General features: G+C 53.5%; 1 protein-coding gene across 5 annotated transcripts in view; it reads left to right on the top strand.

Moving 5' to 3' along the window:
- The first annotated feature begins 3,021 nt into the window (after positions 1 to 3,021).
- The window catches only part of Hdac4 (histone deacetylase 4), a 217,823-nt gene continuing 195,833 nt past the window's right edge, over positions 3,022 to 25,011 (top strand). The window contains exon 1 of one of the 5 annotated variants that reach the window (XM_048808874.1): positions 3,022 to 4,073. In XM_048808874.1, the coding sequence (XP_048664831.1) occupies positions 4,052 to 4,073 (22 nt within the window). In that variant the 5' untranslated portion in view covers positions 3,022 to 4,051. The remainder of the gene's footprint in view (positions 4,074 to 25,011) is intronic. The other 4 variants (XM_048808870.1, XM_048808872.1, XM_048808871.1 and 1 more) reach the window with 4 other exon arrangements.

Raw genomic sequence — 25,011 nt, 5'->3', positions numbered from 1 at the left:
TTTATCTGCCTAATCATTGCCCAAACTAAGGGCTCCAGGCAATCCTGTATGTGCCCTGATATGTCATATAAAGAATGGATATTTTCTGTCCCAGATTAGACTTTGTGTAGTGGAAAACAAAGAGAAAACAGTAGAGGAAGGAGAAATCCTACCAGCATCTTCAAGGGATACTATAGCATTAACTATATACTGACTATCAGAAAATAAATTAAATACAGAATCTTTAAACATCACAAAAGCTTGTAATACTGCATTAAGCTCTACCTTTTGAGCTGATTGTTTGGGTACTAAAAATGTAAAAGTTTGATCAGGTGTAACTACTGGTGATGTGTCTGCTTCCTCCTGTGATGACTGTGAGCCGGTGTTGAGGTTCCCACCTGGGACTGCCGCAGTGTCCCTTTCTCCATAAGCTGCTATCAGCTTTTGCTTCCTGTTTGCAGCCCTGTCTGTAGGTGCGGAGGTGTCTGGCCTGTCACCCTGAGCCAACCTTGGTCCTCACGCATAGCCTTGGGCACCCTGTGACATTGACTGACTTATGCTAACATAACCTTTACAGCTTTCTTTTGATATGGTGTTTGCATGGTTTTCCATCTTTACTTTTAATCTATTTGTGCCTTTACACAAATTGATTTAAACATTGCCTAATGGCCGAGATGTATTTCAGTTGACTCTGTCTCACGGTCTGAGCGTTATAGAATGTACTTCCACAGACTGAGACGGCTGTGACATCACTAAGCAGAAAATCCTTTGGGATCTCCTTCATGTCCTGTGGTACAGGCCAATATGGAAAATGGGTTCCTGCAGTAGCACACAGCTGAGAGTGTCGTGCTCCAGATACAGGCCCTGCACTGTGAAGTGCGACTCGACTCTGCAGGCCATTTTCAGCCCGGCCTCCCACAGTGCTCAGGGAAGGCCTTGCTTCTTCATCCAGTCTGACAGTCTTTGCCCTCTAGCTGGTTGCCGGACAGTTGGACGTTGTTGTATTTATGGTTGAACTTAGTTGTCCCTAATTTTGTGACTCAGAAGCTTTGGTTCTTCCTTCATCCTCTTCGTTACCTTTTTAAGTGGTGAAATTCTACATTTACAGAACTTTTCATTTACAGAATGTAACTTGCCTTTTTTTGAACTGTGGTGGTGTTTTTATTAGTCATTAGTGATTTTCATAGTATGCTGGTACAGCCCTGTTTTTCTCCTCAGTCCTGTGTCCTTAGTGTGCAGTCTTGCTGAGTGGGAGGTTCTTCCAGAATGCATGTGTTACATTGTAGCAGAAGCTCCTGGTTCTGTGTGATCTGCAGATGGGACAAGAGAAAGGTCCCTCTCAGTGTGGCCATCTGAAGAAAGCCAGGCGTGGCTGGGAGCTGCGTGGCTGGGAGCTGCGGGCCTGCTGGGGCCAGGGGCCCGAGGGGCGGTTAGCCAGGGCGAGGGGAGCCAAGCAGGGTCAGGTGAGCTGCCCTCCGTCCCGAAGAGCTGTTCTTTGAAGATACTCAGTCCCAACTGTCCGAAAGGTGGCCCAGAAAGTGGAGCAGAGGGAAATATCCTGGAATGTCCAAGAATGTGTCTCTGAAAGCGACTTAAAAATCTAAATCAAGGGGGCTGGGATTGTGGCTCAGTGGTAGAGCGCTCACTTCGCATGTGAGAGACTCTGGGTTCGATCCACAGCACCACATAAAAATAAATAAACAAAATAAAGATATTGTATCCATGTATATCTGAAAAAATATCTAAAAAAAAATCTAAACCAGGAAAACATTTTCAGAAGCCCACCAGAAGACCTGGTTGTAGAGATAGGAGCTGGGGGTTAGGAGGAGGGACAGGCTGAGAGGGAGAGAGGATGATCACCAAGGAAGTGGTGGAGACGAAGCTGCGGCTTAGTTAAACTCCATGTCAGAAGCCATCAAGACTTCAGCTGAGGTGCTGGGGAAGAGCCACGGCACGATGGGAACATACTGGACAGGCTGCCCGGGAACGCAGAGTAGACGGCACATGTGGCCGTGGTGAGAGCCCGGTCCCACGGGAGGTCCAGCCCACAGCGTCGGAATCTCCGAATGAGCCAGAACAAGTTTAATAAAATAATAATTAAAGATATAATTGAAGAGCAGTTTCCTGAGCAGGAAGAGGTCCATATGCATTGAAAGGGCATGCTTTGAGCAAAATTAATGAGACTCTTACCCATGCATCTTCTGAGTTTCAAGACTAAAGACATGCTAGCAAAATCCAGGCAGAAGAAAGTGACGACATCATCAAAACTTGGTTCCCTAAAGTTTGCCGTGGTGGGTACCACAGTCAGGCCACCTAAGAATTCTCTACGACTCCAGGCATGGGGATTGACGTCTGCAGGACTTGAGGGGGACATGTTGGTGATCTTAGACTTTTATACCCAGCCAAGATGTGTGTGTGTGTATGTGTGTGTGTGTGTGTGTGTATGCTGTGTCCTCTGAGATTTACAAAGCTTTGCAGAATTACAAATTTATGTTCCCTTTAAAAAAACGAGTTTCTTTCAGACTGAGATGACTAAAAATTCTGAACCTAAGATTAATGTCACTGTGTTTTCTAAGGAAATAACCAGATACAAATCAGTGCTCATAATGACACGAATCACAGAGTTGTAGTTAGTGTAAAATTGGAACCTACCTAAACAGCAGCCTGCGGGGGCAGTCCCTGACACAGCGGGCTGTTGGGTGCTTTACTTCTGAGCATTTGTGGGGAGGGGGTGGACTTGACTGACTAAATGAAGCAGAGCAATTCATCACTGTCTTAAGGGAAGACGCTGCACAGATGCCCATCAGGGTCAGTCAGGGAGTCCCAGGTGGTGCCTTTGAACTTGCCTTTGGGGCTCTTCTTTGTGGTGAGTGGTCTTTGGAGGAGTCTGGTTTTGGGGGAGACTCTGGTAAATCTGTGGGCCTTGTGAGGCCCGGGTCTGAGAACAGTGCCCTCCAGCGGGTGGGGCAGCCCCTCCTCCACACTTGGCACACTGTCCGTAAACACGGAAGTTGCAGTGGAGGGTAGGAACCGTGTGACCAGTGGTTCCTGTGTCCGTGCCCCCAGCACTGCCTCCATCAGTACAGGGGTGCTTTACCCTCGCCTGGGAGGACCGTGGTGGTTCTGTCATCAGAGAGTGAAGAGGAAACTCCAACAAAGTGATGGCTGTGAGGACAGGAACATGGGGCAGGACTCAAGGTCTCAAGCTAAGTGGGGGACCCTGACCTGAATGAACCCCTGTGGCCGCAGCCCTGGGAGCCCCAGCCTGCAGGTGTGGCCTGGGTGGGTGTCGCTCAGGTGGAAACCTGGTGGGAGCTCTGAGAGGGGTTTTCCTTTTAAAATGTTTCCCTTCACATTGTGGCACAAGATGATGTGGTTCTGAATCCACTGACGGCGTTGGAGGAGAGTGAGCTGCTTCCTTCTGAAGGCCCGATGGTGGGTGTGGGGAGCTTCTAGCCTGGCTCCGGTCAGAGGTCAACCCTGGTTTGGCGCCAGGGCACATGGGTCCCCGTGGAGGCATTTTTATTGTCATGCTTGGAGGGCGTGCTCCTGGCCTCTGTTGGGTAGAGAGGCCAGCGCTGCTGGGAGTGTCACGGTGAGTGGGATGGCCCCCCGCCGCAGCCGCTGAGCTCCTGGTGCGTTGTTGGTCCGCTCTGCATCAACATCTTTGCCCGTGTGTGATTTGCAAACAAAAATCCCAACTGGTTAGTTTTCTTAGAAATGGTTCCACTTGAATTGTTTACCAAACCCTGGTGAAGACAGGAATGAAAAGCAGAGTCAGTGTCCCCTCGACTGTATTTGCTTTTCAGATAAAGCCCGTGCCTAACTCAGATCTCTCTCTAACCATGCAGGTTCATCTTTGGAAAGCCAGGCGAAGACCTCTGCTCTCTGTTTGGATTACTTGATTTACGAGACGCTGTCAGCGAGACTTGGAGTTTTCACGGCTGTGACCCTCCCCTCCCTGTTTCTGTACTTGTATGTGTTGGTGGAAGTTTGGAGCTCTTTGGAGCTCTTGTTTACGTGGAAAATTTGAGCCATTTTGAATCCATTAAAGGTGCAGACGCTGCTAGCAATGAGCTCCCAAAGCCATCCAGGTAAGGCTGCCTCCTCCATTCCCTGCACTCAGTCTCCTTTACAGAGGCACGAGGCTGTCACCGTGCCCTGCTGGCTGGGTTTTCCCTGATAATGGCCACTGTTAGTTCACTGCAGCCCCATGTGCAGGTAGATTGGTGGTTCTTCATCTCAGTGAAACAGGGCTGATGGGGACTTGGGAGCAGTCTTGGCTTGCTTTGCAGGCTGACTTGGTACCGGAGAGGAGAACTGCTCTTGAGCAAGGTGATTTCTGAAGGTTGGCTTGTGATTTTTAGTTAATTGCTCATTCCAGAGTTTCTTGTTGGGGTGCTTTGGTGGTGGGGATGCTTCCTTGGTGGCCTTGGGTGGAGTCTAAAGAAGTGTGTTATGTGTATGTGATTTTTAATAGAACTTAATCCTGTATGTGGGGTGCTGTGTGTGTGTTTTTTCCATTTTAATATGACATCTTTGATGTCAGTGTTTATAAATCTAATGTTCTCTTCTGTGCACACACAGGAGCTGCATGTGGAGTGAGTCCATGGCTGGCTACAGGGTGCTTCTGCGCTGTGTCAGGGTGTACGAGGAAGGGTTTATCCAAGGTCACGGAGCTGGGAGTGGTTGAATGCCACTGTCCCTCAGCTCCTAGGCCATGTGGGGGCACAGACACAGGGCTTCACTCCTGAGGACTTTGGGAAGTCACGGTTCCTACACTGCAGTAAGCCTGGGAACCCTCCCCTTTCCCTCTCAAGGTGCGGGCCTCCTCTGGAGGTACCACTGCCAGCTGCCCACCCTCCAGTTGCCCAGGGCATCATGTGTGACCAGCAGGGCACATAGAGTTAGAACTGTCCACGTCTAGTCAAGAAGTTGGATTGCTGCAAGGACCAGTGCTTGAGGCCCTGAGGCTCTTGTCCAGGCTGCTCCCTGTGGGTTGCACAGAATGTCACCTGCACCTCTTGGGTATGATTGTCCTTTTCTGCTAGCTCTGGAGGGCAGTGCCCAGTCTTTATTTAGATAGGAAAGTTTTATATGAAGTATTCCTGTATTGATGGGTATGAAGAGTGGATTCTGGTCATGACAGGAAACATTGGAGCTCTGTGCACACTTTGAGGTGTACCCCGTGGGCATTGGTGTGTGGCTCTGCTCTGGCTCCTGGAGGGGCAGCTGTCAAGGTGGGGTGTGCCTCTTTCCTGTGTGAAAATGTGAGTGTTATGTGTATGTGATTTTTAATAGAACTTAATCCTGTATGTGGGGTGCTGTGTGTGTGTTTTTTCCATTTTAATATGACATCTTTGATGTCAGTGTTTATAAATCTAATGTTCTCTTCTGTGCACACACAGGAGCTGCATGTGGAGTGAGTCCATGGCTGGCTACAGGGTGCTTCTGCGCTGTGTCAGGGTGTACGAGGAAGGGTTTATCCAAGGTCACGGAGCTGGGAGTGGTTGAATGCCACTGTCCCTCAGCTCCTAGGCCATGTGGGGGCACAGACACAGGGCTTCACTCCTGAGGACTTTGGGAAGTCACGGTTCCTACACTGCAGTAAGCCTGGGAACCCTCCCCTTTCCCTCTCAAGGTGCGGGCCTCCTCTGGAGGTACCACTGCCAGCTGCCCACCCTCCAGTTGCCCAGGGCATCATGTGTGACCAGCAGGGCACATAGAGTTAGAACTGTCCACGTCTAGTCAAGAAGTTGGATTGCTGCAAGGACCAGTGCTTGAGGCCCTGAGGCTCTTGTCCAGGCTGCTCCCTGTGGGTTGCACAGAATGTCACCTGCACCTCTTGGGTATGATTGTCCTTTTCTGCTAGCTCTGGAGGGCAGTGCCCAGTCTTTATTTAGATAGGAAAGTTTTATATGAAGTATTCCTGTATTGATGGGTATGAAGAGTGGATTCTGGTCATGACAGGAAACATTGGAGCTCTGTGCACACTTTGAGGTGTACCCCGTGGGCATTGGTGTGTGGCTCTGCTCTGGCTCCTGGAGGGGCAGCTGTCAAGGTGGGGTGTGCCTCTTTCCTGTGTGAAAATGTGAGTGTTATGTGTATGTGATTTTTAATAGAACTTAATCCTGTATGTGGGGTGCTGTGTGTGTGTTTTTTCCATTTTAATATGACATCTTTGATGTCAGTGTTTATAAATCTAATGTTCTTTTTGATAGTTTGTAAGTGGATATTTATGTGGTCGCAGCACTATTTATAACAACCTCCAGTTGGCATCAACAATTGCTGTACGTGTATTCTGTGCACTTCTGTAAGCGTCTCCATGGGACAGATCCCAAGCAGCAGCTGCTGGGTCAGCGGGCATGTGTGTTGACGATGTCCTCAGGTTTGCTCTGAGATTGCCCCAGAAGCTTGTCTCAGCTCGTCTTCCTGATTACACTTCAGGAGAGCTGTGTTTTCCTTACTTTGTAGCACAGCAGTGCTGGGCAGACTGAGTATTTTATTTTTGTTATGGCTGGGGAAATTATTTTGTTCAGCTTCCTGTGTAAATGGGGATGCGCATTTCTGTATGGCCTGGTATCGATGCAGTCAGGTCTTGTGTATCTGCACCCAGACATCTGAGGACAAGTGTGCCCTTGTTTTCGTTGTTGAAGAAGAGCTGTGTATGCACTGATTCTGTGTCGAGAGCTCCTGGGGCGGAGTAGAGTGTCTGTGCGGGGCCTCTGCGGCTGTCCATGTGCTGCACAGATCTGGGTAGCCTTCCCTTTTATATATTTTTTAAAATGTCTTTTGATTTCTGGGAAAAGTGAATTTTTCTACTGTGATTATAGTTTTATAATAGTCTCTTTCTGTTATTAACCATTTTTTGCTTTGTATGTTTTGGTGTTTTTTTTTTTGTGCTTAAAAATTAATGGCTGTTGTTCTGATAGACTAGGTCCCTTATCAAAGTCCAGTGTCTTTCTCTTTATTTAGTATTTATTTGCCCAGGAGTTTACTTTGTTTCATGACATATTTCTGTCTGGTTTCTCTGGGCGTCTCTGTGGCCTTGTCTTGACAGTTCCTGGTCTCTTCTCTAAGGCCCATCTCTGTCAGCTGGTCAGCGGGCACTGGTCCTGCTCCTCTGGGGGTCTTCACCCTTGATGTGTGCCCGCTTGCCTGTCCTGTCTAGGTGCTGTGTGTCACTCTCTATTGCCGATCCTCTGCTGTGCCCTTGGAGCGGGGCTTGGTGGAAAGAGGGCAGGGCTGCGTGCCTGTCGTGGTGGTGTGCTTGGGCCTGGAGTGGGCACTGCTGCTTTTCCAGCCCTTTGGACTCCTTCAGGTGCCCAGCCTGTGCCCACGCAGTATGGTCCTGCCCCTGGCACAGTGCTGGCCTGGGCCCACCTCACTGGTCACCGTCTGCCCCTCAGAGCGATCCTGCCAGGCTTAGGGTTTCCAGGCAGTCCCCCAGGTTTCCTGTCAGTTTGTGTACCTGCTCATCCCCTGCCAAGCTGTAAGTGTGGACACAGTTTTATTTTTATTTTGTCATTTTAGTGGATTTTGGGGAGGAATGGGAATAATACCCAGTCACTCAATTTCCTGTCTTTCCCTTCTTCCTCTCCTTCCTCCTTCCCTTCTTTCATCTTCCTCTCCACTCCTTCCTCCTTCCCTCTTTCTCTCTTTCTGCTGGGGATCACACCGGGCCTCTGCATGCCAGGTGCCTGCTCCACCTCTGAGCATCGCCGCGCCCTCACTCTGCCGTCTGCAGCGGGGGTCTCCAGACACCCCCAGGCACAGGTGGAGGCCCTTCTTTCCCTCATGCCAGGGAGGAAGTCCTGTGGCCACCTCAGTGTCTCTCCAGCACTAAGTTGCAGCCTCATGCCCATCCTCTTTCCCCTGTGTCCCCAGAGTCCTCTCTTGGCTGGCTCTCGTCTGTGACCCTGCTTCTGTGGGGCCTGGTGCATGCTGGGGCACCTCCAGCCCGGAAGGTGCAGCTGCTGTGGGCTCTCTCACATTGGCAGTGCAGTTGGCTTTGCCTGGTGATAAAGCAGCCTTTTTATTTGATGTGTGTAAGTCTTCTTTCCCCTGTTTTTCCTTTAAACTCCCTCTGGTGCTGGGTGAGGTATGCGTTATGATTTTATTGCTGTTCTTTCTGAACTTTGCCAGAGCCAGGCCCTGGCTCTTTGACGTAAAAGCCGCTTAACTGTTGGGATTTATTGCTCTAAATAACTGTTTCTAATGCTGTGAGCAGCCTGGGGAAAAGCTTGGGTTGATGGCGCTTGTGAGAACTCTTCTTGGAGAGGGGCTCTGAAGTGCCTTCCTGCCTAGTCCAGTGCACAGGCCTTTCCCAGTCTCAGTGCGCCCAGATAGGCTGAGGTGGATCTGCAGGGCACCGTGTGTATCCTGGAAGTGCGTCCCCACTGTGACCCAGGGTGGGGGCAGGTGCCTGTGTGGCCTGCTCATGGCACAAGCAGTGTTCCCCTTTCCCTGTTCTGTTTCTTGCCAGCAGCTGACCTTCTTCCTCTCCCCTTGGTTAAGCTGTGCCTGGGATATTAGTGCCTGGCACCCACTCAGCGGCCCCGGGCACTCACCTGTGGCTGGAATCGCCCCTGCCGGGAGGTCTGGTGAGAAGCACTCTGAATCCCTGGAGACCATGCGGAGTGCTGGTGCACCCTGCCCACCCAGGAGAGGCCTTGCTGCGAAGCTGGTCAGGCAGGGTCCATGGCCTTCAGGCCTTCCGGCCTTCCGGGTCCTGTCCCTCCCTGCATCTTGGCCGGGAGCATGGAAAGTGTTCAGTTAAAAACAAAGTTACCCGTTGAGGGAAGCTTGTGCAGTGAAGATCCGTGCTTTGGTTTGGACCATATTCTGTGCAGTTTGAAGCACCTGTTCACACAAAGGCTGCTGAAATCTGCCCCCAACGGTGTGGTGGTTAGTGAGCCCAGGTCTCCGGTTTCCGCCAGCCGCTGTCCAGGTCTGTCTCTGGGTCTCCCAGGAGAAGGCACTGCCCTTTGGTGGGGCTGAGCGAGGGCCTGGGGTCCTTCAGTCCCCACACTCTGTTCTTCATCTGTCTGATCTTGATTGAATCTGCTTACTTCAACCAGGATTATTATATGTTAATACAGAAGTTATATCCCAAAGGAATATTGATATAGTACTGAAATCATCTTTTGCCATGGTTGAGTATTTCAGGAATAGTGCCAGTTTTTAAGGGGAGAAGATGGATTTCGCAGTCCTGGGATTAACACTGATGTCAGTTCTGAGCTGCTGTGATAGGCAGGTCGTGGACCCTGAGGGAGGTTCTAGAGGCAATTCTGGAACTGAGAGTGGCTGTGGAGGAGGCTGGAGAGACCCAGGCCGAGCTCCTCAGGAGAGTAGGTAGCAAGGACAGCCAGCTGGGTGGGGGCCTGGGGGCTTCAGCAAGGGGCGGGGCCTGCGTTCTGAAGGCTGGGAAGGGGCCGGCCACAGTCTAAGAAGAATTGCTTCCTGGCTGTCGGGGAAGGCAGAGGAGAGGCCCAGCAGTTGGTGAACATGGGGTTCTGGGCAGTGGGTGAGTGAGGCTGAGGTGGGGCCTTAGAGAAGGCACAGAGACGTCTCAGGCAGTCTGACTGGAGTCCAGGTGGAAGATGCGGCTGGGAGGCTCCGGTCTGCTTCCTGGGAGGAAGGTCCCCGTTGTTCCCATGTGCTCCACAATTCCACCTGCAGCCCAGCCCGGCCTCCTGGCTCCTCCCAGCCACCCGCGTAGCAGCCTCCGCAGCTCTCCTTGTCACACCCTGCTTCCCCATGCCATCATTATCTGGGATCTTAATCAGTCAAGATTTGTTCTGAAAATCATGTAGACATAAGGACTTATTTTTCAACGTACTTCTTTTTTTTTCTATCCTCAAATTGTGTTTTGTCTTTTAGAAATTACGAATGCTCAGTTGCAGTGAAGAGCTCAGAAAACTCACTGTCAATGGAGCATTGATGGTTTGTTTTGGCAATTCTCTGAGAATTCTTATACAGTTTGTGGAACATTTGCATTTGTGTCCTTTTTTCAAAGCCTCCATTGTTGAAATGCAAATTTCTGAGTTCTGAGATGCTGAATGTTGGATGATTAATGATATTGAGGTTTAAGAATGAACTCCTGGTATGTATTTGACACAGAAAACCCTGTGCAAGGATCATTAGAAGCCATTGAGCACAGCTTGACGGTGCAACAGAAAGGCCGTAATTGCGGGCCTGGTGGTGGGGGCAGATCGTACGTGGACAGGTGTGCAGATATGTGGCCGCCCCCAGACACAGGCCAGGAAGGCTGGGAGCTGCTGTGGCTGGGGCTGCCTCTGTTCAGCATACTCGTGTACAACTTGCAGTACCGGGAAGTCGGCAGGGACTTCTGGCTTGCTCCAGGGCAGCTTGTAGGGACCAGAACAGGTGGCAGTGTGTTCACACAGTGCCCTCTGGTTGCTTCACTTTGTGGCTGGTGGCCCTGAAGTAAGCTAGTCCACACCCACTGTGTGGGTGAGGACACCAAACTCACTGCTGTCACACACCCAGGCTGGGGCCGGACGGCATCACGGAGACTGGCTGGAGTCAGAACCAGTCTTTTGTCCCTGAGGTACGTGCACTGCTCTGTGGACACAACTCTGGGCACTCGGGGCCAGGTAGGAAACGCAAAGGCCAAGCGAGCAAGGGCAGCCAGCCCCCTTTGGATGGTCTGTGGTGTGAAGGGGCGGCCAGGGCCTGGAACCCCCTAGGAAGGCCGTGTGGTTTAGGGAGATGTCCCCCACAAAGGGTGGGTCGGCTCACCCTGAAGAGCAGGCAGGACGTGCTGCCCAGGGGCCTGGCCAGGGGACTTAGAGCTCAGCGAGGCGGGAGGCCGTGGGCTTAGGGGGCAAGTGAGCCTGGTCCCGAAGGGCTGTGGGGAAAGTGGCTCTGTCCCTGTGGTGGGCCTGGGAAGGGATCCTGGCCCCGCACTGGGTGTCAGGAGCCTGGCTATGCTGTCCGGGAGCGCTGGGCCTCTGCGCTGCTTGCGCTGCGTCTCCTGTTGTCTTCATGGGACCTCTTTGAGCTCTCTTCACCAGCCCTCAGAACGTTCGCTGGACCCAGCCAGTGACCAGGCTGCCTGGTGAGCCGTGTGGGTGGGGACTTCAGTGGAGACGTCACCACTCTCAGTGAATAGCTCTCTTGCCTACTTTACGGGGACGTGTAAGAGGTGGTTCCTTTATGAGAACTACAGTGATCCAGACAGAAGTAAAATGAGGTGAGTACATTTCCCGGAATCACATCTGACATCGTGTCTTCTGCTTTTAGCCGCTTAATCAGAGTGACCATGGACAGGGCCTTGAGAAGGAGGGCAGGGCACCCTGGGAGAGGGGAAACCTCGGCCTGCGGTCCCCTGCCTGCCCGCCTGGGAAGACAGCACACACAGGCAAGAGAGTTTGCCTCCCCGGGGCCGGGTCCTGCTGCAGGCCGAGGTGGCTGCTATTCTGGGGGGCTGGGCGGCTTGCTGGTTCCCAGGCTCTGGCTGGGAATGTGGGTCCCCCACATCTCTTGGTGGGGTCCTGTTTCCACCGGACTCTGGTCTGCCTTGCCCTGCTCCCCTCTGTCTCCTGTCTGCCCAGGGTTCTCCCCCTGCTGTCATTGAGTCCTCGGCTCCTGACGCCGGACTGGAGACCCCCGGCGAGGTGCAGGCGTGTAGATTTTGGGAGCTCACGAGAAACTGCCCAGCCTCCCAGCCACTTTCTAGCTTTCACTGTTACTATGTGCTTTAAAAGGTAGTAAAATTTATATAGAAGCGGTGTCTGTATGTTTTTTAAAACAGTGCAGGAAAAAACCTTTATTTTTGTTGTGTTTGAATTAACATTTGTGAGAACCACTTAAAGTTGGTTGCAGTGTCTGGATGTTCATTGTGTAGTGGTCACCAGTGTTGTCACCAGGTCCAGGGTAGTCGACTCAGTCTCACTGGAGATGTCCAGCTGTCATTCTCAGACCTTCACCAAGGGAGGTTGTGTTGTGTTGTTATTTTTAAACTTCAGTCTCTTAGGCTGGGTTGTAGAAGGCCGTTTCTACGGCCTGGTTGTTTTGGGCTGAGCGGTGTGACGTGTACAGGGACAGTCACTGCTCACCGTGCAGCAGGCTGGAGGGCCAGGCTCAGTGCAGGAGGGCGGCTCTCTGCTTTGTGGATAGCGCCTTCTGGCTCTGTCCTCGCGGGTAAGGGGTGCCTCCTGAAGGCTCGGGGGTGGTCCTCACCTGCCTCACTGCCCAGCAGCCCTGCTCTTTGCTGCTGTCGCCCTGCGTCTGGGTCTGACAGAGGAGGCTTGGGGGCACCAGCGGGCACACCGTCGCAGCAGGTGCTCAAGCCAGGCGACACCCTGGCGTAAGAGCTTCAGGTTCCACTGGGTCACTTTGCCTCAGAGCCGAGTGGGTTTCTCTTTTGGAGTTTTCCTAAAAAGCCCTTTGTAGGCACTGGACTTGTGTACGTCTGCGTTTCCTGGTGGCTTGTGGACCCAGGAGGACTTGTGTGTTTCTGTTGGAGTTCAGAGAAGACCGAGGGGCCTGTTCTTCGTGCACCGGGCCTGTTGGGTGTCATCCTGACCCATTCCTGTGAGAACAGGGTGACATCAGGCCCCAGGGTGTGGGATTCTCGGTGCCACCCACTGTCTCCTGCACACGGAGTCCCCCTGGCTGACGACAGCGCAGACCTGCCTATCACCGGCTCGCAGAGGCACCTGTTCTGCTGGCGGCCTGGAGACACGCAGGGGCCGCCTCTGCCCAGGTTGCTCTCTGGGCCCTGGCACTGCTGTTTCAGTCCCACTGAGGATCAGGGAGGGGAGTGAGGCTCTTAGTTTTCCTTCTTAAGTACTTGTGGGTAAGAAAAGAGTTTTTAGAATATTTGAGAAGGTGCTGGGGAAAGTAGACACATGGAGAGTGAAGGATTTCATTGGGACGTTTTAGTGCTAGGCCTCGGAGAGAGAGAGAGAGAGGGCTTTATTTTGGGAGCACCTGATGCTCTGTGTTGAGAACTGAGTTGTTGGTGGTCATGGGGTCATTGTGATGGTGGGAGAGGGGAGGTTGGGGACCTCCTAGAATAACTTTGTGGATGGTGGCACCACCCTTAGATGGCAGAGAGCCTGTTTTCTGAGTGTCTGTGATGGGCGAGGCGTGATTGCCAAGCAGAGGCTCCCGGCTCCCGAGGCCTTGCAGCGTCCTCCGGTGGCCAGGGCTCCCCTGGAGTGGAGGCGCTTAGCGGGGCAGATATCCTCATGAGGGACTTCTCCTGGAGCCTCATGTCTTTGCAGGTGATGCCTCAGTCTCGGAACATGTTCATCATTGTGCAGACGTCAGTGTCCCTGACGACAGCTCTGGACACCACTTTAGATGGTGGCAGTGGACGGTAAGGAGCAGAGCTTTAGCTGAGCACCAGCATTGTGGGCAGGACTGGCGCTGGTGAGCTGAGATTGCTGGGTCCTCACCGTCCCAGGGGCACAGCCCTTGGGAAACCACAGACAGAATCTGGGAGTTCTGTTGGGCTGTCCCTCTTGGGGCCCCCTTCTGGCCTCGGGGAGCAGTCTAGTTATTTATCGGTATTCATGTCTTCTGTGATCTGGTTCTTCCCTTCCCCAGTCATCTGTCGCATCTTGTACATTTCCATGGTGGTGTGGAAAGTCAGTGGCGGGCTGTGTCCATGTTTGCAGGCCAGGAGCCCAGCTCCATACAGCTGAGACTCATGCAAGAGCTGGGGACATCCTGCCATGAGGACTCAGCCGGCATCTTCCTGGGGCTGGGGAACTGCAGGCCCTGGTTGGGTGTGCTGGGGTCTTGGTGGAGGGAGCAGCTTGACTTTCATCCTGGGGTGGCACCTGTGGCCTTCGTTGATGGAGAGTGGCCACCTGGCAGGTGGGTGACCTGCATTGTCTTCCCTGCACTGGCTTTTACTAGGCAGCAAGGAGTGTGGTGACCCTGTGTTTGCAGGCAAAGTCCAGACCCTCCTGATGGAAGGGTGGGGCAGCGGTCCTCACCTGCACAAGCATGGACGGGCGGGCGGAGACACTGAGTTGACTCATCAAGATAACACCTTTACCTACTGTTGCTTTTCTGCAAAGCGTGACAGAGCGTTCCAGGAGCAGGGGGACAAAGCAGGTTTTGTGTCTTATGGTTTCATGTAACTAAATGTCTAGTTTTCATGGGTTATTGTTAAATACAGGAAGCCTGCCTTGTTTGTTTGGGGGCCTTTCAGGTCACTTCTGGACACTGCTGTGGCTGGAAACAGACCTCCACCCAGGGGACCTGGGCCTTAGACCTGGTGCAGTCTCAGCTCTGGGCAAGAGCTCGAGGCCTGGGGGCCTGTCCCACGGGGGCCTTCCCCACAGGGCCCTGCGCCAACAGTGGCCTCTGGAGTTTGGCGGCTGAGTCTTGTTCTTGCCTCCAAGGCTGTGAACTTCTGGATGGACAGACTTGTTGGAATCTTGTTGAATGAATGCTGTTGGTGCCAAACAGACTCTGCACGTCAAAGGCCTGGGATCCCACAGCAGCAGATCTGGAGAATGCCCTCAGAAAAGCGTGTGACTCGATCTTCCCACGTTCTGTGCAGTGAGCATGTTGTTTTTGAACACTGAATGCACACGACTTGGTGTAGAGGTGAGGTGTCCCCCAAAACTCGCGTGTGAGACCAGCAGGAAGGTTCAGAGGAAAAGTGACTGGGCTGTGAGAGCCTTAACCCAGTCAGTGAATCAGCCACCTGAGGGTCACCTGCATGGTGACTGAAGGCAGCTGGGGTGTGGCTGGAGGAGGTGGGCACTGGGGCGTGGCTGTGGGGTATAGATTTGTATCTGGCAAGTGGAGTCTCTCTCTGCTTCCTGAGCATCATGTGAGCCGCTTCCCTGTACTGTCCTCTTCTGCCATGATGTCCTGCCTCACCTGGAGCCCTGAGGAATGGAGCTGGCCTTCTATGGACCGAGACCTCTGAAACTGTGAGCCCTCAAGTAAACGTTTCCTGCTCTGCAGTTGTTCTGGTCAGGTCTTGTAGTCACAAAAGATTTTCAGACCCCTTACAAATAAATGTGAACTTAGCACTTGACTTGTTATTTAGGGTGGTGTTAAGCAGATGGTGCTTGCTTGATGTCTGCCCCAGCACATGGTGGGCAGGGGGCAGTCTTGGGAACCACGTGATAACTGACTGGCTGCACAGGTGGGGAAGGACCTCAGTCATAGGGATTTCACGGTCCCGATTGAGTGGACTGGAGGCTGTGGGAAGGCTTGGAGTCAGAGGATGGGCTGATGGGTAGAGGCTACCCCTGCCCAGATTGTGCAGAGGCGGGAGTGCTCAGGCCCTGGGGATACAGGCCCTGGGAAGTCTCAGAAGCACTGTGCTCTGGAGCTGAGATCAGGCAGGTCCAGCTGGTGACACCACCCACGCTGTCCCAGAGCTGAGTTTTCACTTTGTTCTTCCTGGGCCTGAGCAGCTTCAGCGTCAGGTCAGCAGGCAGGCCGCGGTCTGCATGGCCTGGCCTTCTCTGGGACTCCTCCTCTCCCTGCTCCTTTCCTCTTCTGGTTTCTTTGTTCCCCTGGAGACACATTGTAGAGAAACAAGCCAGCGTCCCGCCCCATCCCACCCCTTGTTCCCCTGGCTTGCCCCAGGCCCGCCCCTCATTCTTCAGGGGCTAAGCTGGGGCCTTTAGCTGCAGCCCTCATCCTGGGGGCTTCCCCTGCCCCTGGAATGCTCTGTCATGCACAGCTGGGGCCGCTTTGGGTGCCACCGTGCGCGTCTGGAGCAGTCGTTGGCTCTGGTCAATATGTAGATGTGCTGTGGGTCTCTCCTTGTTTTTGGGAATCAGTGGGGAGCTCAAAAGAGAGAGCTGAAGAACCTCACTCCCAGCACGGCCATCTGATGTGGGATTTGGACGGACTCCTTCTGTGGGCCCCCTTCTGGTCCTGCTCCCTCCCTCCTGGGGGTACAGTCGCAGAGACAGCCCCCTTGGTGGGCTTCCGCACAGCAGACGCACCTTCCTGGAGCCCAGGTGCATTCTGCTGCTGAGGACAGCTGAGTCCCCACATGCACCCAAAGCAGTGTCTTCAGGGACTTGCTGCTTATGCCATTCCCTTGCTGTGGCTGTTTGTGTGACAACAGCTGTTCAGTAAAAGCAGTTTAGAGGAGAGTGGCCTGTTAATTCTAGTCCCTGGCTTTAAGACTAGATTTGGCCAGAGCAATGGTGCAGGTCTCTGATCCCGGTGACTCGGGAGGCTGAGGCAGGGGGATTGCAGGTTACAGACTAGCCTGGCGACTTAGCAAGACCCTGTCCAAAAAAAAGGAAGGAGAAAAAAGAAAAATCTGTATGATGAGAGTGGGGACTGACTCAGCGATTCTCCTCTCGGGAACCGCGACCCAGGTCCAGCTGAGACAAAAGTGTCAGCGTCCAGGAGGAGCGTGTCCTCTAGGTCCCTGCCCAGGCTTCCCCGGTAGCCAGAGGCATCGAAACAAGGCAAGGCTGAGAAACTGTCACAGCCAAGAGGACTCTAAGGAAGGTGACACCTGTGATGTGGGAGTCCTGGGTGGGACCCTGGAGTGCAGACGAAAACTTAGGACGTCTGAGTCAGTCCTGGTGCCAGTCCTCTGTAGCTCTGGGTCAGTGTCGGTTGGTTCCTTGGTGTGATTAGCCTGCCCTGGTGATGCTCCTGGGGCACCCTGGCTGTGTTGGTGACATGTGTCCACTCGGTTTCTAACAGCCCATTAATGAGGCAGGCCTGTCCATGTTCTCTCTTGCTCATGATCTCTTTTCTCTCCACGTGTTTTATTGGTGCACTGTGTGGGTGTGTGTAACGGTGTCATATACGCATGCACACGCACCACATGATCATGTGACTCGGCTGGTGTCCCTCCCAGCACTCCCACTCACCCTTTCTACCTGAGTGGTCATGCACAGTGGCCCTGTGGCACCCAGCTCTGACTCTTTCCTCCGGGGGCAGTTTTCTCGCTGCTCGTGGTGGAGCTGCCAGTCTCCCAGGTCGCTCCTGGTGGACCCTGAGTCTGTTGTCAGCCTTTCCTGTGGCTGCTGCACACGCTGTGGCCCTGGAGGCTCCCTCTGAAGTGTCCCTGCATCCTGGCAGGTGCCCAAGCCCAGGTGCTGAGTGTGGTGAGCCCTCACAGGACAGTACCTGTGCCTGCTGCTCATGTCCAGGAAGGGGAGAGGCCTCGTGGTCCGGTCGTTCCTGCACTGGGAGTCACCATTCTGGCTTCTCACACCTTGGGCTGGTTGTTACTGGGTGTGGCAGCTCTACCATGGGTTCACACACCCTTGGCCCGCCCTTAGCAGGTTTGCTGAACTTGGTCCTGGCCATGGTCCGTGCATTTTTTTGGGGGGTGTGTTCATTCTGTTGGGGGGCCTGTTGCAGAGACACATTTGGCTCCGCTGACGCTGCGTGGCTCTGGTTTGGAGCTGGCCTGGGGTGCTTCTGTAGCACTCTGTGTGCGGCAGCTGGCCACGAGGTGCTTCGTGCTGCGTGTGCTCTGGCCTGCAGGGCCAGAGCAGGGGAGCTGCTCTTGGCCCGCCATCACCAGTGTCCAGTCTAGGTGGGCACCATCATGGTCATCGTCGTGGTTTTATCTGTGTCCCCGATTGACTTGTGGGAACCCACCAACTGGATGTGACTGGTGATGGTGTGCCTGTGTGTGGGGTGGACGTGGCTGTGTGTCTTTGCCTGCTCCATCTTTGCTGTTTTGTACCAGCTTGGACGGCCTCCTCTCCTCCTCGTCTGTCTAGGTGGACAGATGTGGTCCAGCTCTTGGTTGCTGTGGTGCCCAGGCCTGGGTCGGTAGTCCCTGGTTTCTTCTTTTTCAGGGGGTGTGGGGTGAGGCTGGACACTGGCCCTGTGTGTTCTTGGCCCCTGGAGTTTATGTGCAAAAGGCATGCTTGCTGTTGTGTCTCAGTGCCTGTCGGTGCCCGTGACTGGACTTGGCCCTGGCCCGTGGGCACTGCCTGTTGTGAGCTGACAGCATTGCTCAGTGGTTCCTCGTGACAGCGCGATTTTCCTGAATGTTTGGAAGTGTCCCTTGGCTCTTCTTAACCTTTGTATTTCCGTGTGAATTTTAAAATCAGCTTGGCATTCTGAACAGAATTTCTGTTGATTTGCATGAGGTCTCCAGTCTGTGAACACTGTGTGTGTTTCTCTGTGAGTCATCTTTACATCTTCAGTTTCTGCTAGTCCATTTTGTTGTTTTAATTGTAGGGGTGTTTTCATTCTTTTGTTAGATGTTAGGGGTGTGTGTGTGTGTGTGTGTGTGTGTGTGTGTGTGTGAGAGAGAGAGAGAGAGAGAGAGAGAGAGAGATGCTGTTTTGCTTCTTAACTTTCATTTCCTGTTTGTGGTGATGTTTAGAAATACAGTCTTTGTGCGCCGCCTGCCTCCAGACACTCTGTTGTTATACTAGTTTATCTATAGAAATGGATGCTCTCCGTGGAGAGTGAATGTCTTGCTTATGCTGCAGGTGTCTGTCTGTCCGGTGCTCACTTAGACCTTTGCTGAATGCTGCACAGCGCTGGTGACGTGGCCTCTATGTCTCATTTGAATATCAAGGGAGGTTTTTAGTATTTCATTGTTATATATGAAACTTGCTATAGGTTTTGTGTGCGTTAATGAAGTTCTCATCTGTTCTTAGTTTGCTAAGAGTTTGTCTCATGAGTAGGAGTTAAAATATTAGGTCCAACCATGTGGAATTGCAAATATTTAGTCTTTTTCAGCCTGCAAAAATGACACTCTCATTTGGTTCAGCTTAGACTTTTGGGCTTTTTCTACCCCTAGTAGGTCTTTTTTTTTTTTTTTTTTTTACTCCTAGTAGTAGGATAGATTCCAGGGACACTGTACCATTGAGCCACCTCCCTAGCCCTATTTATTTTTTTATTTAGACAGGGTCTTGCCAAGTTGCTGAGGCTGACCTTGAACTTGTGATCCTCCTGCCTCAGCTTCCTCAGTAGCTGGGATTACAGCTATGCACTACTGTGCCTGGCTCTTTTCCTTTTTCTATTAATCATAGATTTCTTATGCTTGATTTGATTAATGTGATGAAGTGATTTTTGAATATTATTCCAACCTTACATCTCTGTACTAATGTTTATAATGTACAGATAGTGTCCAGTTAATGATGGCTTCCCTGGTGCTGTCTTAAGTTTACAGAGGTGCCATGGTGTGAAGATAGTACAAAGGCAGTAGACGTTGTAGGTCAGATCTGAATATTGGTCCTTTCTCAGGTTAATGTGGTTTAATATGGCTGGGAGCCAAAGCTTCAGGCAGCCACAGGCTCAGAAAGGACGATGATCCGCGCTGTACAGTGTGCTGTCTGGAAACCACGGGGTGCAGAAGGTTTGGGTAGCAAATGCCTTTTTAAATTTTAATAGTATTTTCAGTTTACTGTAGGTGTGTTGGGAGGTAAACTCATTGTAAGTCAAAGAGCATCTGTTGAATTTGTTTTGCTTATATTCAGTTTAGGTTTTTAATCTAAATTCATGAACAAGATTGACCTGTGTTTTGTTGCTGTGACCAAAAGACCTGACAAGAACAATCATAGGATGAAAAGCTTCTTTGGCTCGTGGTCTCAGAGGTTCAGTCCCTAGGTGGCCAGCCTCCCAGCTCTGGGCCCAGGAGGGGCAGAACATCATGGCGGAGGGCGTGGTGGTGGAGAGCAGCTCAGCACTTGACAGAAGGAAAGGAGAGGTCTTCACTTACCAGGGACCACACAGAACCCTCAAGGCACACCCAGTGACCCACCTTCTCAGCCACACCCTACCTGCCTACAGTTACCACCAGTGAGTCCACTCAAGGGGATCAGTGCACTGATTGGGTCACAGCTCTGGTGACGTGATCATTTCACCCAGATGTTCCTACACCATGTTGCACATGACGCCTCCTATCTGAACCGTAGCACCCTGGAGTTTTCTGTTCCTGAAATCCCTTGGTTAAGTCTCATATTAAGGTTTCGCTAGCCTCTTACTAAGTAAGTGTGATGCAGTTATCATCTTTTTCTGTTCCCAGGCTGGCAAAGCCTTTCTGCTGAGAGTCACGTGGTGCACTTCTGGCTCGTGGGCCGCGCCTGGTGTCTGTCTCTGCTCTTCCTCCCTCCCTCCCTGTCCCCTTCCCTTCCCTCCTGCCCCCCACTTCCCTCCCTGTCCCATGCACCTGTCCCCCTGCCCTCCTCCCATCTGTCCCCTCTCTCCTCCTCTTTCCCACTTCACAATGTAAAAGCACTTTGCAGGCTGGAGGAGACTCAGAGCCAAGACCCCTGGCCTGTGGGCTCTGGTCTGCTCCCACCTCAGGGCTCCTGCAGGCCTGTGTAAGATGTTAGTGCCTAAGTGTTGGCAAGAATTCACTGCGAACCTATCTTGGAATTTTCTCTATGGGAATATTTTTAAATGATAACCTCAGGCTGGGTGCAGTGGCTGGAGAGGCTGAGGCAGGAGGATTGTGAGTTCTAAGACAGACTCAGCAACTTAGCGAGCCCCAAGCAACTCATTGAGACCCTGTCTCTATATTTAAAAAGGCAAAAGGCTGGGGATGTTGATCAGTGGTTAAGCCAGCGCCCCTGGTACCAAAAAAAAGAAAGAAAAAAGAAAAATCAGCATGTGTAGGTGTGACACGCTATTTAGATTTTCTATTTTTTGTGTGTGTCAGTCGTCAGTTTTTGTGTTATTGAGGTTTTTCATTCCATCTGAGTTTTCGGATGTTTCCTAGGATTCTCCTAAGGCCCCGCCTTGGCGGTCCCCCTGCGGGCGCGGGGCCCACCTCCTGTTCACCCGGAAGCTGTCTTTCCGCCTCCCCGTGGGCTTGCTGGGCCTCATCTCTCACGCTGCTGCTTTTAAAGGACAGTGTTGGTGTTCCTGACACCCCCCACCCCCCTGGATTTTTACGAACTTGGTTCTGCGCCTGAGCCGCTGTCTCCCTTCCCTGCGGGGCTGGACGACTGTCCTCCTGGGTTGTCTCCCTGGCTGGGTGGACCTGGAGATGGCCCTGTGCTCCCACAGGCTGTTCTTTTGAAATGTGTACACTAAGGCCACAGATTCCCACCTGTGTGTGGCTTTGGCTGGGCCGCGTGAGCTGGTTGTTGTCATTTCTAAGCATAATTTTGGTGTAGAATGTCGTCCGATTCCTTTTTAGATCTCTGTGGCGTGGGTATTGGGAGGTTCAGTCATTCATGATTTCCGTTTTATTTTTTCATCTGTAGATGTGTAGTCACTGAGATTCTGGGCATTCTTTGTCAGTTTTGTGCTCTCTGAAGAGAGTGAGGAGCTATGGGACTGTGGGTGGCGCGTGTCCGTGGAGTTGGACACGGACTCAGGGGGCACCTGAGTCACCTCACTCCAGGGGCAGTGTGGCCGCTCCCTGTTGGAGGTGTGCATGCAGTGCTTCTCTTCAGCCTGTCAGTTGGGCCTCGGTGTCCCCTGAAGCTGGGGGGGTCCTCGCCAGCGTGGACATCAGGCAGCCTTTGGATCATTCTGGAATGTCTGCTCTGTTGCCATGCTCCTTCCTATGTGGGAGGCAGGTATTGGTGTCCTGTGGCTGCTCGCCTCCTGGTGTGAGCGCCTGGTGTCCTGGGCCAGCCTGGCATGTTGACCCTGCTGCCAGCAGGCTCTGGGCCCGAGTGTCCTCCCAGGGTCCCGAGGCTGTGGTGATGCTCTTGGAGCTAGGTGTGCACTGGCTTCCAGGTCAGCGCCCCCCTGGAGGGGCAGATGGCCTGCAGGTGCGCCCTTCCTTCCTGGATCCTGCCCTTCTGTGTTTTGCCTGAGCTCCCCGGCCCTGGCTCTCGGCTGTGGGCTGTTGGTCGAATGTCACCTAGTTTGCAGTAGCCCAGTGGAAATAGAGGCTTGCCTGTCCGGGCCAGCAATGGCTCTTCTCCTGTTCCTTTCTGGCCCCTCCTTGAAGGTTCCTTGTCATGAGGTGCCAGGGCTGTCTCTGGGCGAGTCCCCGGGTGGCCTCACAGGCTTGCGCTGGTCTGTGTGTTGCTGACGAATGGCTGCTGGCGTGTTTTAAGGGGCTGGGTTACGTCTGTAGCTCTGAGTCTCTTCCCTGGCCCTTTTATTGGGGTGTTGATGAGGTGGTCCGTGCTGTGCCTCGTGAATGGTGTCAGTCTCCCCGACCTTCAGGCAGGGGTAGAGCTGCCTTGCCCCTTCCTGTTGCCTGCCTCTGCCGCTCAGTCTCACTTACTTGGATTTTACCTTTTGTTTTTTTTTTTTTTAACCCAATATGAATGAAGAATTCATTCAGGATTCAGCTTGAGAAACAAGCTTTGCACATGGCTTCTTATGCCATTAACACCACGCCTATGGGGACATCTGGTGCCCTGACGGGCCTCAGGCTTGGTGCCCTGCTGAGCGGAGGCAGGGACTGGGCGGGAGGTGGTTTTTCCCTCTCGTGCTCTGTTCTCTTACTAGGCATCTTGGATCTGGTTAATTGTGAGATTTTGTGATCTCTCCTTCAAGGTGCAGCCAGGGCACGAAGGTTGGAAGGGAGCCTGGGGCCAGCAGGTAGACGTTGAGGAATACTGCACTTGAGGAGGCTGTAGGCCATCTCGGGAGGCTGGGAGGACAGCGCTGAGTCCATATTCAAGTGCAGCTCTTTTCAGTCCCTGGAGCGTTTCACTCATGGCTGGGTTGCACAGCCGTGTTGGTCCTGTTATATTCAAACACATAGCTTCTTCAGTGTTGAGCTCATTTAAATCATTTAAAAATAAGTCGACTTTCATTGACAAGTGGAATCCCAGGCTGCTTCTCTGGCTTTCTCCTCCCAGGGGCGGGAGCGTGCACTATGGCCAGGCCGCCCAGCGTGGCCTGGGGCAGTTCTTCTGCTTTTCTGCATCCAGGTCCTTCCCAGAGATGGAAGATGCTGTCCCGGAGCTCAGCTGGCGTGCTGCCTCTGCAGCAGGCCCCTGCTGCCCCTGGAGCGTGTGGTGGTCTCCTGGGTGGGGGTGTCGTGGGGCGGTGGCTGGTGACAGTCCCTGGGCAGAATTCAGGTATTCCTGGCTGCCTGCACTTGCTCCTGCCACTTCTTGCAGTCCCTTTTCCAGGCAGCAGTTCGGGCTCCAGTGGTCCTTGTTGGGACCTTTCGAACCGAGCAGACTGAGCATCTGCCGTGGTGGAGCAGCTCCTGCGAGACATTTCTTCTTCTGGCCCAGAGTGTCCCTCGGGCACCGTTGTAGGTGCCCCCACCCCCTGGTCTGGCCCCGCGGGGCCCTTCTCAGCCCCTGTCCTCAGCCCCTCCTTGCTCTTCAGCCAGCTGTATAGCCATGTGAGGCCTGGTCCTGTTCCCGGCCGCCCTGTGTGGCTGTGGCCTCCTGCCTGGCTTTGACTCCCTGTTCTGTGAGTTGAGGACTCTGGACTTCAACCCTCACAGTTGCTGGAGTAGCCATTGCCTTGTCCTGACCAGGGATGTCAGCTGTGTCCCACTGCAGGCATCCAGAGTGTCCACAGCCCGGGCCCAGAGCGCTGTGAGTCCCCGTTGGGTCAGCCTTGTCAGACTCAGGCCCTTTGTGATAAATATAAACAAACGATGTCCTTGAGGTTTGACATTTCAGAAGAACTGAGCCTCAGTACTTGAAGCAAATCAAGCAAGCACTCGTGTGCACACGTCTGCCTCGCCCGCCCCACGGGCTGGCAGGTCTGCTCTGTGGTCCCGCCTCATGCCCCTGACCAGGGCACACAGCACAGAGGGGCAGACAGGGGTTGCCCTCCCTGCTGGGCGCCTCACCTGCTGTCATGGCTGCATCTCTCAACATTGTGAAGGCACAGACTTGAGGTTTGTGCTTCAGCTTTTTCCTCTTTCAATGACTAGAGATTATACTGGACACCCAGCTCCTGAGAAAGGGGTCACAGCAGATGGCGGAGGCTCGAGGCCATTCCACAGGAAGACCTGCTGTCGGGGTGCGCAGCCCAGCCGTCCCTTCCAGAGGGAGCCTCTGGGAGTTGCTTGGCCCGGGGCAGACTGCTGGGTGATGTGGTCAGCTGCAGCAGGGCTGGGGGTGTAGCAGGACCCCCCAGCCTGATAGTGAGTCCAGCCCTAGGCCCCATCTGCTGGCCACAGCTGCCTGGGAGTCCTGGGTTTGCTGCTGTGCTTGCAGGGGGAAGAGGGAGCTCAGCTTACACTCTGAGCCTCAGGCTGGTCAGCAGCGCCAAGTGGTTTCTTAAAAAGAATTCCTCCTCCCCTGGTTAATTTCTGGCATGCAGCGCCAGGGAGCTCTTGCGTCAGTAGGTCGTCACGGACCCCCAGTTGCCTGGACCAGACGTAAACACCAAGCCCAGCGCTACCACTTCTGACACCCTGCCAGGGCTGCCTGCCCTCGAAGGCCCGGGATTGGCAGCAGGAGCTGAGGTGGCCAGGGACTGCCTGAGAGGGGAGGCCAGGCATGCTGCTACTCACCGCAGGGCCCTCCCTCAGGACGTCCAGCTTGGCACATGCTCCCTGTGCTTGCCGGCGTGGGGGATGCTGGGCACAGAGGGGACTTATTTACTGAAGCGCTTGCTGTTTCCTCCCCTCCCCCGGTCCCTGGTCTCCCCACAGGATGCTCTGGGAAGATGGCTTCTTCCTGGGGGCCCTGCTGGGAGGTTGGTGTGGTGCTGTGGCAGCACCTGGAGAGCCTAGGGGCAGGACAGCACGCCCCTTGCTGTCCAGATCCACGGGCACAGTCTGAAGACCTCGGGAGCTCATGGGAAGGCCTTTCCTGGCATCTCAGCCCTCAGCTGCCCCGGGGCTGCATCTGCCCTGCCCATGTTCTCATGTGTCCCTTCGACTGGGCAGCCTATCGGTGCTTTTGGCCTCAGAAAAGGCCCAAACCAATGCACGACTCTCCCCAGCCCTCCAGTGGCTAGTGGGTACAGCAGTCCGAGACATAGGCAGAGCTGCATGGTGGCTCCGTGAGGTCCCCCAGGAGAAAGCCTGGGACGTGCTCCAGGTCCTCGGCAGGTAGAACTGACCCCTGCTGCGGGTGGCGTGTGCGTTGGGGCTTCCAGTGGCTTCCAGGTGGGTACTTGGGGTGACTGCCACTGGCCGATGTTGAGGTGCACAGCAAGGGCCAGGGCACACTCTGGGGGTGTGTCAGT

Source organism: Marmota marmota, unplaced genomic scaffold, assembly GCF_001458135.2.
Source record: "Marmota marmota marmota unplaced genomic scaffold, marMar, whole genome shotgun sequence".
NCBI classification, from domain to species: domain Eukaryota; kingdom Metazoa; phylum Chordata; class Mammalia; order Rodentia; family Sciuridae; genus Marmota; species Marmota marmota.
The sequence above is the reverse complement of the archived record's forward strand: the minus strand, read 5'-3'. Positions and strand labels throughout refer to the sequence as shown.